The 15,716-nt window shown below is 49.0% G+C and overlaps 1 protein-coding gene across 1 annotated transcript in view; it reads right to left on the bottom strand.

Moving 5' to 3' along the window:
- The window catches only part of LOC308577329 (vascular cell adhesion protein 1-like), a 42,686-nt gene that overhangs the window by 13,385 nt on the left and 13,585 nt on the right, over positions 1 to 15,716 (bottom strand). Inside the window, exon 2 of the mRNA XM_081177440.1 lies at positions 141 to 410. Coding sequence (XP_081033566.1) covers positions 141 to 410 — 270 coding nt within the window. The remainder of the gene's footprint in view (positions 1 to 140; positions 411 to 15,716) is intronic.

Raw genomic sequence — 15,716 nt, 5'->3', positions numbered from 1 at the left:
TGCAATTTTGTGTTAGGGTAGTGGGATGACATGGAAACATGGGACCTATTTCGCCCGCTCGACATTATGTGTGTGAGGAAGGAGGCTAAATCACATAACCTGCAGATGTCTCCCCGCTGTGAAATTCTGTGCATACTCACGGTAAACATAGATGACCACATTGGTGTTCAAGGAATCAAAGCCTTTTCTTTGGACTATGCATATAGGTTGAAGTTCCCATTCAGACACATTGGTGATGTTTAGAGAAATCCACCCATCACCCTTCTGCATTCCTCCTCCAACAGACACCTCCCAGTCCAACTGGGTGTAGTTAGCACACGTAGTTGTGCAGTTCAGATTCACAGAACCTCCAAATTCCACAGCAGGTGCCTCAGGGTGGATAGTCACATTGCAAGTGTCAAGGAAGTGCACTGTAAGAAAGAAAGAAAAGATATGGGGAGGACCGGCTGCAGAGAATACTGCTGGCAATCACAGCATTATTCAGCAAGAACGCGTTGCAATATGATGCAGTCACCATTCCTGGGCCATAGCTATTTCCCATTATTAATATTTTTTATGAAATTTCTCTACTGCCCTTCATTCTAGGTTCACAGAGTGGTTTACAATATAAAAACACAAAAATACATACCACTATAACAAAAACAATCACCCACACACAGGGTCAGACTACATGACCCTTGGTGCCCCTCCCAACTTTATATTTCTATAATTCTATTATTCTAAAAGGCCATAGATTATTTAATTAGCCAAAAGTCTGAGAGAAGAGAAATTATTTAAGAGTAAATTTGTTTGAGGGTTTGTAATAATAATAATAATAATAATTTATTATTTGTACCCCGCCCATCTGGCTGGGCCTCCCCAGCCACTCTGGGCGGCTTCCACAGAAACCAAAAACACTAAAATATCATACATTAAAAGCTTCCCTGAATAGGGCCGCCTTAAGATGTTTTCTGAATGTCAGGTAGTTGTCCATCACCTTGACATCCGATGGGAGGGCATTCCACAGGGCGGGCGCCACCACCGAAAAGGCCCTCTGCCTGGTTCCCTGTAGCTTCGCTTCTCGCAATGAGGGAACCGCCAGAAGGCCCTCGGCGCTGGACCTCAGTGTCCGGGCAGAACGATGGGGGTGGAGACGCTCCTTCAGGTATACTGGGCCGAAGCCGTTTAGGGCTTTAAAGGTCAACACCAACACTTTGAATTGTGCTCGGAAACGTACTGGGAGCCAATGTAGGTCTTTCAAGACCGGTGTTATGTGGTCTCGGCGGCCGCCCCCAGTCACCAGTCTAGCTGCCGCATTCTGGATTAGCTGTAGTTTCCGAGTCACCTTCAAAGGTAGCCCCACGTAGAGCGCATTGCAGTAGTCCAAGCGGGAGATAACTAGAGCATGCACCACTCTGGCCAGACAGTCAGCGGGCAGGTAGGGTCTCAGCCTGCGTACCAGGTGGAGTTGGTAGACAGCTGCCCTGGATACAGAATTGACCTGTGCCTCCATGGACAGCTGTGAGTCCAAAATGACTCCCAGGCTACGCACCTGGTCCTTCAGGGGCACAGTTACCCCATTCAGGACCAGGGAGTCCTCCACACCTGCCCGCCTCCTGTCCCCCAAAAACAGTACTTCTGTCTTGTCAGGATTCAACTTCAATCCATTAGCCGCCATCCATCCTCCAACCGCCTCCAGACACTCACACAGGACCTTCACCGCCTTCACTGGTTCTGATTTGAAAGAAAGGTAGAGCTGGGTATCATCTGCATATTGATGGACACCCAGTCCAAACCCCCTGATGATCTCTCCCAGCGGCTTCATATAGATGTTAAAAAGCATGGGGGAGAGGACGGAACCCTGAGGCACCCCACAAGTGAGGGCCCAAGGGTCTGAACACTCATCCCCCACCACCACTTTCTGAACACGGCCCAGGAGAAAGGAGCGAAACCACTGTATAACAGTGCCCCCAGCTCCCAACCCCTCTAGACGGTCCAGAAGGATGTTATGGTCGATTGTATCAAAGGCCGCTGAGAGGTCCAGCAGAACTAGGAAACAACTCTCACCTTTGTCCCTAGCTCGCCGGAGATCATCAACCAGTGCGACCAAGGCAGTTTCAGTCCCATGATGAGGCCTGAACCCTGATTGGAAGGGATCCAAATGGTCCGCATCCTCCAGGCGTGCCTGGAGTTGTTCAGCAACCACACGCTCAATCACCTTGCCCAAGAATGGAAGATTTGAGACTGGGCGATAGTTGGCCATACTGGCCGGGTCTAAAGATGGTTTTTTAAGAAGCGGTTTAATGACCGCCTCTTTCAGCGGATCTGGGAATGTTCCCTCACAGAGGGAAGCATTCACCACCCCGCAGAGCCCATCGCCCAGCCCTTCCCGGCTAGCTTTTATAAGCCAGGATGGGCAAGGATCAAGGAGACAGGTGGTTGGTTTCACTCGTCCAAGCAGCCTGTCCACATCCTCGGGGGTAACGGATTGAAATTGATTCCATGCAACTTGACCAGACAGGGCTCCAGCACTCTCCCGCCCCAGCCCTGCTCCCACGGTGGTGTCTAGCTCCTTCCGAATATGAGTGATTTTATCTGCAAAAAACTTTGCAAAATCGTTGCAGGAGATCTTGGGGTCTTTACAAGGCCCCGATGGTAAAGGTGGTTCCGTTAAATTGCGGACCACCTGAAAGAGTCTCCTGCTACTATTTTCTGCAGATGCAATAGAGGCGGTGAAGAAAGTCTTCTTCGCCGTCGCTATCGCCACTTGGTAGGCTCGACGTTGAGCTCTAACCTGTGTCCGGTCAGATTCGGAGTGAGTTTTCTGCCACCGACGCTCTAGCCGTCTCAGCGATTGTTTCATCGCCCTCAGCTCCGAAGAAAACCACGGGGCTGTCCGGGCTCCATGCAATCGGAGAGGGCGCTTCGGAGCCAGACAGTCGATAGCCCTGGTTAACTCCGCATTCCAGCGGGCCACCAGGGAATCAGCTGAAAGGCCATCAACATGGGATAAAGCATCCCCTACCACTCTCTGGAAACCATTTGGATCCATTAAGTGGCGGGGGCGGACCATCCGAATTGGTCCCACCTCCCTGCAGAGGGGAAGGGTCGCGGAGAAGTCCAGTTGCACCAGGAAGTGATCTGACCATGGCACTTCTTTGGTTTCATTTTTACTTAGTGTCAGATCACCCACGTCGCTAGAGGTGAATACCAGGTCTAAGGCATGTCCATGACTATGAGTTGGGCCCAACTTATTCAGGGACAGCCCCATGGAGGCCATGCTTTCCACGAAGTCCCGAGCGGCCCCTTGTAAGGTCGTGTCGGCGTGGATGTTAAAATCCCCTAGGACGACCAGGCTAGGTGTCTCCAGGAGAACATCCGCCACGACCTGAAGCAGCTCGGGCAGGGAATCCTTGGTGCAGCGGGGAGGTCGGTACACCAAAAGGAATCCTGTACTGCCCCTATTGCCCAACTTCCAGAACATGCACTCAGAGAACTGGGTCTTCCCAATAGGACGCCTGGTGCAGACTAATGACTTCCTAAAAATCACTGCAACCCCCCCTCCCCGCCCACATGACCTGGGTTGCTGTGCGTAAGAGAAACCTGGTGGGCAAGCGGCAGCAAGGACGGGCCCATCTGTCTCATTCAACCAGGTCTCTGTCACACAAGCCAGGTCAAATCCTCCATCCACAATCAGGTCGTGGATGGCAGTGGTTTTATTCACCATTGACCTGGCATTACACAGCAACACCTTCAGGTTATGTGGGTTTCCCCTGTTGATTCCAGTATCCATCTGGTCAAGGCCAGACCCGGAGGCAGGGATAGTCTTCAAACAACGACTAAACCTGCCTCCTCGGTAATGACATGGTCTGGTCTTAGCGTAACTCCGCCTCCTGCCCATGATCACCGAGATCGGATGTCCCAGTGCTTCCCCCCCTGTGGAACTTGTCCCAGCCATCGTGTTGGCTGGGGCCTCACTCCCAGGCAGCCCTGATCCCGCCCCTTAAAACAAAACACAACTATACAGAACCAATAAAACAACAGAAAACAAAAACAGAACAATTACACTAAAATTAATCCCCAACCAAATATCCATTACACCCACCCACCCCCAGCAAGAGAAAAAAGGAAAAAAAGAAATACAAATTTAAATTGCCACCGACTGCTTGAGGACATTTTAAAACACATTGGAACAGGGAAGCAATTGCAGAACACTTCCCAGCTTCCCCAAAAGTTTGTTCCAAATAAGGGCCTGGGCCCCGCCCCCTGGGCCAGTTGGAGAAGGCCCTGGAAGGGAGCAGGCCCTGCAGTCCTCACCCAGCCGATGGTCCGAGGCTTCCCTGCAGCAGGAGTCCCTTTATAGCTGGGAGAAAGGGCCTGGGCCACGCCCCCTGGGCCAGTTGGAAAAGGCCCTGGAAGGGAGCAGGCCCTGCAGTCCTCACCCAGCCGATGGTCCGAGGCTTCCCTGCAGCAGGAGTCCCTTTATAGCCGGGAGAAAGGGCCTGGGCCACGCCCCCTGGGCCAGTTGGAGAAGGCCCTGGAAGGGAGCAGGCCCTGCAGTCCTCACCCAGCCGATGGTCCGAGGCTTCCCTGCAGCAGGAGTCCCTTTATAGCCGGGAGAAAGGGCCTGGGCCACGCCCCCTGGGCCAGTTGGAGAAGGCCCTGGAAGGGAGCAGGCCCTGCAGTCCTCACCCAGCCGATGGTCCGAGGCTTCCCTGCAGCAGGAGTCCCTTTATAGCCGGGAGAAAGGGCCTGGGCCACGCCCCCTGGGCCAGTTGGAAAAGGCCCTGGAAGGGAGCAGGCCCTGCAGTCCTCACCCAGCCGATGGTCCGAGGCTTCCCTGCAGCAGGAGTCCCTTTATAGCTGGGAGAAAGGGCCTGGGCCACGCCCCCTGGGCCAGTTGGAAAAGGCCCTGGAAGGGAGCAGGCCCTGCAGTCCTCACCCAGCCGATGGTCCGAGGCTTCCCTGCAGCAGGAGTCCCTTTATAGCTGGGAGAAAGGGCCTGGGCCACGCCCCCTGGGCCAGTTGGAAAAGGCCCTGGAAGGGAGCAGGCCCTGCAGTCCTCACCCAGCCGATGGTCCGAGGCTTCCCTGCAGCAGGAGTCCCTTTATAGCCGGGAGAAAGGGCCTGGGCCACGCCCCCTGGGCCAGTTGGAAAAGGCCCTGGAAGGGAGCAGGCCCTGCAGTCCTCACCCAGCCGATGGTCCGAGGCTTCCCTGCAGCAGGAGTCCCTTTATAGCTGGGAGAAAGGGCCTGGGCCACGCCCCCTGGGCCAGTTGGAAAAGGCCCTGGAAGGGAGCAGGCCCTGCAGTCCTCACCCAGCCGATGGTCCGAGGCTTCCCTGCAGCAGGAGTCCCTTTATAGCCGGGAGAAAGGGCCTGGGCCACGCCCCCTGGGCCAGTTGGAGAAGGCCCTGGAAGGGAGCAGGCCCTGCAGTCCTCACCCAGCCGATGGTCCGAGGCTTCCCTGCAGCAGGAGTCCCTTTATAGCCGGGAGAAAGGGCCTGGGCCACGCCCCCTGGGCCAGTTGGAAAAGGCCCTGGAAGGGAGCAGGCCCTGCAGTCCTCACCCAGCCGATGGTCCGAGGCTTCCCTGCAGCAGGAGTCCCTTTATAGCCGGGAGAAAGGGCCTGGGCCACGCCCCCTGGGCCAGTTGGAAAAGGCCCTGGAAGGGAGCAGGCCCTGCAGTCCTCACCCAGCCGATGGTCCGAGGCTTCCCTGCAGCAGGAGTCCCTTTATAGCCGGGAGAAAGGGCCTGGGCCACGCCCCCTGGGCCAAATTTCATGCTAGTTAATACTGCTAATAGATACTTCCATTCTAAGTAATCAAAGGCTTTAAGGATGTCTAGGGACATGATGGTCGGGAGTTTGGTCTTTCTACTGTATTCTATCAGAGTGGGTAATTTCCTCATGGGGTCTGGTAGGTTGTGACCAGGGACAAAGCCTGCCTAGTCCAAGGCAATTCATTTGTGTAGGAAGATTTTTAGGCGGTTAACCAGGTTTGATGTGGACTTCTTAGTCTTGGTTTATCGATGAGATTCGGCAGTATGATTCTGTTTTTATTTTTTTGAAAATATTTTTTTTATTTTTGTCAATAGAAATTTACATTTAGAAAATTTGTATAATCATTTTGTGAGATTCTCTGAATTCCGTGACTTCACCCCATCCCCTACCTGAGTCCTTATTTCAATAATTAAGACTACATATCAATACTGTCAGAGCTGCTCGAAGATCCTAGCTCACAGAGGATCACGCTAGCCAGCGATCATTAAGTAAAAGTCTTTATTGAGTTACAGTTTCCATTTTCCAGCTAATGCGTGCAACTCTACGTCTAGTAGCTAGATCGGCGAAGCTCCGTCTGATTCTCCGCCCCTTGTGCACCAACTTAATATCCTAGCCCTGCTCCACCTTTTCCGCCTGACTGTTCTCCTCTGGGTCCCTCTGCCCCCCGGGGTTTCTTCCTTCCGGGATTCTTCTGACGCTGACCCGGACCCTCCTGCCTCCTTGCGCCGGGCTTTAGGACCTGGCTCCCTTTCCGGGCTGCTTACTGCGCCGCCTTCCTCTGCATTTGAACTTGGCGCGCGCGCCCAACCTTCCACTTTCCGCTTAACCGTTTCTTCGCTCCCCGATGGAGGTGTGGCCACTCCTGACTCATGCCCTCCCTCCTGTGGTGAGCTGCCAGCGCTTGCCCCCTGGCTCCCTTCCTCCTCCCTGCTCCCTAGCAGTGACGCTGGTCCCGATTTCCAACTGCTCTCCTCTGAGTCCCCTCTGGCTCTATCTTCCTGGGGTGCCCCCCTAAACTCCCCCCTTGCCCTGGCCACTGGTGCTCCTTTCTGTGAATCCTCTGATTCACTGGAAAGACTCGGAGATCTCGGGTCGTCGTCATCACTCATCTTTTCTTCTGCCTCCTCCCCTTCGCTCTCTGTTTCCTCCCTTGCCCTTGCCTCTGCTCCTAAACCCCTGACAAATACGTTCTCCACTATTTTTATTTTTCCAAATTGTCCATAATCTTTGTTACTTTTCAAGTGATTCTTATAGTCCAGCAAAAGTTTTGATTTGCTTGCAGTGGTCTCCTAAGTAAATTATAATTTTTCCCCCATTCCTTTTTGAAGTCCTTGTCTTCTTGGTTCCTGAGTCTCCCGGTTAGTTTTGCCATTTCAGCAAAGTCCAGCAGTTTGGATTGCCATTCCTCCCTCATCGGGGTTGTGGCTTCCTTCCATTTTTGGGCTAGTAGCATCCGTGTTCTCGCATGCATGAAAACTCTCTTCTGGTCTTTTGGAATCTCGGTACCTGTAATTCCTAATAAAAAGGCTTCCGGGTTTTTTTAGCAGAAGTTATTTTAAACATATTTTTTTTAGTTCATTGTATACCATTTCCCCAAAAGATTTTGTTGTCTTACATGTCCACCACATATGAGAAAGTTACCTTCCTTTTCCGTACATTTCCAACAAATATTTGAACTTGTTTTATACATTTTGGGTACTTCGGTAGTAGTTAAGTACCATCGAAAAATCATTTTCATATAATCTTCTTTCAGCGTACAACATGCTGTAAATTTTAAATCTATTTTCCAGAGCCTTTCCCAATCTGCCATTTGTATATTATATCCCTTAGCCCAGTTTATTATAACCAGTTTAACCTGTTCATCTTTTGTATGCCATTCCAGGAGCAAATTATAGGTTTTTGACAGAATTTTGGTAATACTTTCTAATTTTTTTATCTCGTAACTAAAACCTTTCTTTTTATCTATATTAAAAGTATCATTTAGTTGATGAATAGAATAGAATAGAATAGAATAGAATAGAATAGAATAGAATAGAATAGAATAGAATAGAATAGAATAGAATCATAGAGTTGGAAGAGACCACAAGGGCCATCGAGTCCAACCCCCTGCCAAGCAGGAAACACCATCAGAGCACTCCTGACATATGGTTGTCAAGCCTCTGCTTAAAGACCTCCAAAGTAGGAGACTCCACCACACTCCTTGGCAGCAAATTCCACTGTCAAACAGCTCTTACTGTCAGGAAGTTCTTCCTAATGTTTAGGTGGAATCTTCTTTCTTGTAGTTTGGATCCATTGCTCTGTGTCCGCTTCTCTGGAGCAGCAGAAAACAACCTTTCTCCCTCCTCTATATGACATCCTTTTATATATTTGAACATGGCTATCATATCACCCCTTAACCTCCTCTTCTCCAGGCTAAACATGCCCAGCTCCCTTAGCCATTCCTCATAAGGCATCGTTTCCAGGCCTTTGACCATTTTGGTTGCCCTCCTCTGGACACAGAATCATAGAATCATAGAATCATAGAATCATAGAGTTGGAAGAGACCACAAGGGCCATCAAGTCCAACCCCCTGCCAAGCAGGAAACACCATCAGAGCACTCCTGACATATGGTTGTCAGGCCTCTGCTTAAAGACCTCCAAAGCAGGAGACTCCACCACACTCCTTGGCAGCAAATTCCACTGTCGAACAGCTCTTACTGTCAAGAAGGTCTTCCTAATGTTTAGGTGGAATCTTCTTTCTTGTAGTTTGGATCCATTGCTCCGTGTCCGCTTCTCTGGAGCAGCAGAAAACAACCTTTCTCCCTCCTCTATATGACATCCTTTTATATATTTGAACATGGCTATCATATCACCCCTTAACCTCCTCTTCTCCAGGCTAAACATGCCCAGCTCCCTTAGCCGTTCCTCATAAGGCATCGTTTCCAGGCCTTTGACCATTTTGGTTGCCCTCCTCTGGACACGTTCCAGTTTGTCAGTGTCCTTCTTGAACTGTGGTGCCCAGAACTGGACACAGTACTCCAGGTGAGGTCTGACCAGAGCAGAATACAGTGGCACTATTACTTCCCTTGATCTAGATGCTATACTCCTATTGATGCAGCTCAGAATTGCATTGGCTTTTTTAGCTGCCGCGTCACACTGTTGGCTCATGTCAAGTTTGTGGTCAACCAGGACTCCTAGATCCTTTACACATGTACTGCTCTCAAGCCAGGTGTCCCCCATCTTGTATTTGTGCCTCTCATTTTTTTTGCCCAAGTGCAATACTTTACATTTCTCCCTGTTAAAATTCATCTTGTTTGTTTTGGCCCAGTTCTCTAATCTGTCAAGGTCGTTTTGAAGTGTGATCCTGTCCTCTGGGGTGTTAGCCACCCCTCCCAGTTTGGTGTCATCTGCAAATTTGATCAGGATGCCCTTGAGTCCATCATCCAAGTTGTTGATAAAGATGTTGAATAAGACCGGGCCCAAGACAGAACCCTGTGGCACCCCACTAGTCACTCTTCTCCAGGATGAAGAGGAACCATTGATGAGCACCCTTTGGGTTCGGTCAGTCAGCCAGTTACAAATCCACTGAGTGGTAGCATAGTCAAGTCCGCATTTTACCAGCTTCTTTACAAGAATATCATGGGGCACCTTGTCAAATGCCTTGCTGAAATCAAGGTAGGCTACATCCACTGCGTTCCCTTCATCTACCAGGCTTGTAATTCTGTCAAAAAACGAGATCAGGTTAGTCTGGCATGACTTATTTTTCAGAAATCCATGCTGACTATTGGTGATCACAGCATTCCTTTCTAGGTGCTCACAGACTGTTTGCTTAATGATCTGCCCCAGAATCTTCCCTGGTATTGATGTCAGACTGACTGGGCGGTAATTATTTGGGTCCTCTCTTTTCCCCTTTTTGAAAATAGGGACAACATTTGCCCTCCTCCAGTCTGCCGGGACTTCGCCTGTTCTCCAGGAATTCTCAAAGATGACTGCCAGTGGTTCTGAGATCACATCTGCCAGTTCTTTTAATACTCTTGGATGCAGTTCATCTGGCCCTGGAGACTTGAATACATCTAAACTAGCCAAGTATTCTTGTACTATCTCCTTAGTTATTCTGGGCTGTGTTTCCTTTGCTGAATCATTTGCTCCAAATTCTTCAGGTCGGGCATTGTTTTCTTTATCGGAGAAGACTGAGGCAAAGAAGGCATTGAGGAGTTCAGCCCTTTCTGTGTCCCCTGTTTGCATTTCACCATCTTCTCCTCTGAGTGACCCCACTCATCATCATCAACCTTTTATTCAACTGTCAGTCAGAAAAAGTACATTTGTCAAAGCACAGTTAAAAGCTCCAGGAAGATTTTAAAACTTAGCCAACACTAAAAAGGGCTAAACAGATAGCCCCATGTCAATACAGTCAATTATAGTCTTGCGACGCTTAAAAGCTAAAAAAAGAAATTTGGCCACCAAGGAAGGTATAGCTCTAGTGCCGTTATTCAGCAAGTGTAAAACCTGGTTTTCTCCAGATAGGAAGCTAGGTTGACATAGGAGTGGGTCTATAAAGTTTTGTCTAAGCTCTGCATAAGAAGGGCAAGTCAATAGGATGTGTTCGGTGGACTCAACCACACCCATGGCACAATGACAGGTTCTCTGGGCGTATGGTACTCCCCTGTACCCTCCCCACAATATCGCAGAGTCAAGGACATTTAATCTAGCCGCTGTAAGAAGTCTACGGTATTCCACATAGTGAATTTCTGCAAGGTAGGGGGCTGGTATGGTCCGATAAATCTGGTCCCCTAGGAACATCCCTGGTTTTACCTGGGCTATGTCCTCTTGTCTGGCAATGTCACTCAGTCTCTGGGAGATCACAGCTCTAGCTTGATTGTACGTCATAGATTCAAAGTAAAGGTGAGACAATCCGCAGGATTGAACCTCGTTAGTGACCTCCCTTTCCCACGATGATTGGAAATCGTCCCTCAATATCAAGGGGGCAATACCCACTGGTTTAAAACAAAGCTTGAGCCATGGCCAGAGCTTCGTCTTCAAGGCCACATGCCGTAGAGCTTGCCAGCCGACCTCTAATCTCATAACCGCACCTGCTACCGAGGGGGGAATCCTAAGGATGGCTCTAAGGAATCGCGTTTGGATAGAATCCAATTTCAAAAAATCCCTACGGGAGCCTAAAGAGATGCCCACCAAAAGAAGGGGGAGGACTTTCATTTGAAAGAGTCTCAAAGCTATCTTCACTGATTGAGCCTGATTCTTAGCATATAGGGATCTAATCTGGATGGCTGCTTTAGATGCGTTAGTTGTTATATAGTCTCTATGGGCCAGAAAAGACCTATTTGACCGTATTACTTGTCCCAGATATTTAAAGCAGTTAACCTGCTCTAAGGGGATCCCGTTCATCGACCATCGATGGAGTCTCGGTCGGGCAGAGAAGACCATGATCTTGGTCTTAGCATAGTTGGGTTGGAGCTCATGCTGGTCACAGTATTCATGTAGAGCTTGCAACATTCTCCTCAGTCCAATAGGGGATCTGGCAAGAAGTGCGGCGTCATCCGCATACAGAAGAACATTTAGAGATCGGCCTGCTAATTTGGGGGGTGGGGTGGGGTGGAAAGCATCATTGGCCATGTGAGTCACCAGTGAGTTAATGTAAAAATTAAACAATGCTGGGGCCAATAGACAACCCTGTCTTACCCCTCTAGTGGTGGTAACAGGGTTGGAAACTAGGCCTTTATTGTCTAGCCTGATTCTCAGAAAGGTGTTTGTATGGAGGCTGATAATCAGATGAAGGAGACGACGGTCGATCTTTGTAGCAGCCAGTTTTGTCCATAGCTGCTTTCTAGAGATTCGATCAAATGCCTGCTTAAGGTCAATAAAAGCCACATGAAGAACCTTTGGGGCTTTGCCAGCATACTTTTCCGCCAGGTGATTCAAGGTTAATATTTGGTCTGTAGTAGATCTTCCAGGGCGAAAACCCGCCTGTTCATCAGCAATGATGTTGTCGTCCTCCATCCATTTCGATAGTTTGTTTAGTAGGTACCCCGAGTAAATCTTCCCAATGACATTTAGCAAGCTGATTGGCCTAAAGTTGCTCGGCTCTGTACGTGGGCCTTTCTTATGTATTAATACAATCAACGCAGAGCTCCAGCTTGAGGGGAATTTTGCTGTTTTGTTTATATGTGTGTAAAGTGCTGCTTAAAGTGGGATCCACCAATCTTTATTTGCTTTGATGGCATCAATGGATATAAGGTCATCACCGGGGGCCTTGCCTGCTTTAAATCGATCTATGAGAGTTTCAACTTCAGGGCATGTAACTGGGTCCCAATCGGGCAGTGCTTCCGGCTCCACCGTATCTCCGCAGGCATCATGAGCTGCATACAGGTCGGCGAAGTATCTTTCCCAAGTGTCCGCTGGGATGTGGGGTTCTATTCTTGCAAGCGGCCTACCCAGGTACCTGGAAATTAACTGCCAAAAAGAGGCTGGATTTCTATTCTCTGCAGCTATCAAAAGGTTGTTCCAATTGTTTCTTTCTGCCTCAAGCTTCTTTTCCTTTAGTAGGGCTTTGTAACTTCTCCTGAGGGTGATAAGACGGTTATTTGGCATGGGGTCATTTGATGCTCTGTATGCCAACCATTCATTATATTAAGTAGTGGGTTGACATAGCAGCCGGCACAGCGATTTCTTCAAGTAGCTCTTTATTAAGACAAGCTGGAATAGAACTGACTGCGAACAGCTCAGCCGGCCTGTATTTATAGGCAGCCGGCTGTCAACATTGTAACCACAACAGCTCAGAGTTCCCGCCTAAACTAACTGCCGCGGACCTGAGTGAAAACTATCTACAGACCTGAGTGAAAACTATATACAGTATCCCCCTGTTGGCCCAGGGTGAAACTACACTACATAACACCTTATACAGATGATTCTTGAAGTTTTTGCATTCCTCATTGAACCATTTTTTGTGGAAAAACTGTTTACCATGCTTTGTGGGGGACCGAGCTAGTGTTGGTTTTAGAAATTCTACTATATCGTCATACATTGGTAGAGGCTCATCCGCCTGCATAAGGGAAGCCCTTTTTATTTGGAGCTGATCAGACCAGAGAAGTTCGTTCAACTGCTGGGCCGAATTGGAGGTCCATTTAAGGGCTGTAGGTCTTATCTCCAGATGATCATTTGATAGGTGCACAAAGGAGTGCCTTTCAAGTTCGTCAGCCAGAGTCAAGGAAATTTCTAGAGGGAAGTGATCACTCTCCAATCTTGAAGCCACCTTAAAGCTGGATATTTTCGGGGTAAGGTCAGGAGATATCCATACATAATCAATGGTGGATGCACGTGAACCTGACCAATAGGTGAATTCGGCAGGGTAGTCCGAGCTGACTGCCCCATTTAGCAGAAGGAAATTGAGGGCCAGCAAGGTTTGCCTGCATTTAAAACCTGCGTAAGTGGCTATGTTATCTTTGAATTTCCTTGGTAAAAGATGTGTAGTCATAAGAGGTGGAGAAGGGTACTTGCTAAATTTAGAGAATAAGATTTGGTCAGTGTGTGACAGGCGTCCATTAAAATCTCCCGCCAACAGAAAAGTGGCTTCGGGGTATTTATCAAAAAGCGTTTCCAATGTCACTTGGATTTCCTGCCATCTCAAATCAACCAAATTTCTCTTATAAAATGGACATAAATAGATATTGATCACTACTATCGTTTCCTCTGCTGTTCGCAACTTTATAATCAGCATGAGTGACGACTGGACGTCGATTTTTTCCGCCTGAAGATTTATGGCTAAGGAAAAAAAAGTAACCAAGCCTCCTTGCGGTCTACCATGTGATAATGAGTTCTGCGTGGCATTCAGGTAGAAGCCCTTGTATCCTGTTAGATAGAAGTCCTCACAGGCCTATGACTTAACTCAGTTAAAAGCTCTTTAGATAGCCACCCTGGCTTTTTTAGGCCCCTTCCATGTTTCCGTCTCATTGGTATTGCCTGAAGTTGTGCTTTTACTATCTCCCTCTTAACAAACTCCCAGCCATCATGAACTCCCTTTCCTTTTAGTATTACTGTCCATGGGATCTCACCCAGCACTTCCCTAAGTTTTATGAAATCGGCTTTCTTAAAGTCAAGAAATTGAGTCCTAGTACGCTTGGCTGCTCCTTTCCGCTGTATAGTAAACTTCAGAAGAGCATGATCACTTGCGCCTAATGAACCTTCCGCTTCTACCCCACTAACCAGGTCATCAACATTGGTTAGGACCAGATCTAAAATGGCTGTTCCTCTTGTTGCTTCTCCCACTTTCTGGACAACGAAGTTGTCTGCAAGGCCAGTGAGGAATCTGTTTGACCTTATGCTCTTGGCTGAGTTTGACATCCAACAAATATCCGGGTAATTGAAGTCCCCCATTACTACTATCTCCCTTCCTTTTGCATGCTTGGCCATCTGTTCCAGGAAGGCATCATCTATGTCCTCCGTTTGGCTTGGGGATCTATAGTAAACTCCCACAATGAGGTCTCTGTTATTCTTCTCTCCCTTAATTTTGACCCAAATGCTCTCACTTTGGCTTTGAGGTTCTAAGTCTTGGATCTCTTCACAGGTATACACATCCCTGACATATAACGCCACTCCTCCTCCTTTCTTGTCTGGTCTGTTTCTCTGAAATAGATTGTATCCCCCCATTATTACATTCCAATCGTGGGACTTATCCCACCAGGTTTCAGTGATGCCTATTATGTCATATTTAGTTTGCTGTACCAAGAGCTCAAGCTCATCTTGTTTATTTCCCATGCTTTGCGCATTAGTGTACAGACATTGAAGTCCATTAATCATTCCCCTGTGTCTCTTATTTAAGGATTTTTTCCTCCCACCACTAGGTCTGCGTGCTGTTTGCTCCATTTGGTCTATGACATTTGGATGATCATCTTCATCAATTGATAGACTCCTACTGTTAAGTTGTGGGCGAACATAGCAGACGATGCAGCGATTTCTCCAGAGCAGCTCTTAATTTGTAAACTGGACAGAACTGAACAGCCAACAGCTCAGCCGGCCTGCTTTTATAGGCAGCCGGCTATCAACATTGTAGCAACAACAACCCAGGGTTTCCCGCCTAAAATAACTGACGTGGACCTGAGTGAAAACTATCTACAGTATCCCCCTGCTGGCCCAGGGTGAGAACTTTAGTACATAACACCCCTCCCCTCCGAGATAAGGCATTAGTTACAATCGTAATGGTTTCCTTATATACAGCACTACACGTAATGGTTCAATTAGGCACAAAAGCATATCGGTTACATTTCCCATACTTAGACCAACAGTGATACATGTCTAACAACATAGTCCTTTAAATAAGTTGGGCGCTTGGAAACTCTGCCAGACCGCCGGGGACTGGTAGCCAAGTCCGGGGGGCCACACAATTCTTGCTGAGGCTGTGGTGCGACCCTAGGTGGCGTTGAAACTAAATCCCCTGGATCCGCTGCTGTGGGTGGAGCGTCCGCAAGTGGAGTGGTCTGAGTCTGTGGTAAGTCTGGCAGACCCTCTGAAGAGGCTGGGTTCGGCTCCACGCTGGCAGTTTGCGAGGGAGGTGTAGGTGGAGCCTCTCCATCTGTAAGTGTCTCTTCTGGAGCCACAAGCGCAGTTGGGGGCACCACGATAGTGTCCAAGTCCCCAACCCTGCGCCTAAGCTGGTCTATGTGCCGGCGCCACAAGCGTCCATCTTCGAGTGCCACCTGGTACGAGCGAGGTCCAGTGACTCCCACTACTGTGGCTGGCACCCAAGGAATGTCCCCCAAATAGTTCCAGGCAAAGACCTGGTTTCCTGGAACAAATGACCGTGGCGCGTTGGCACAGCCTGGGGGTTCGGCCACGGCAAAGTCCGGGTGCAGCCGGTTGAGCGGTGACCTGAGGCGGCGGCCCATAAGCAGTTCCCTGTGGCCGCATGAGGGGTGATGTGTTGCACGAACAAGTATTCAGCGACCCGCTCGTGCCAGTCTCCCCGGT

This window comes from Podarcis bocagei, assembly GCF_964188305.1.
Source record: "Podarcis bocagei genome assembly, chromosome: 17".
NCBI lineage: Eukaryota > Metazoa > Chordata > Lepidosauria > Squamata > Lacertidae > Podarcis > Podarcis bocagei.
This window is presented reverse-complemented; position numbering and strand designations above follow the sequence as displayed.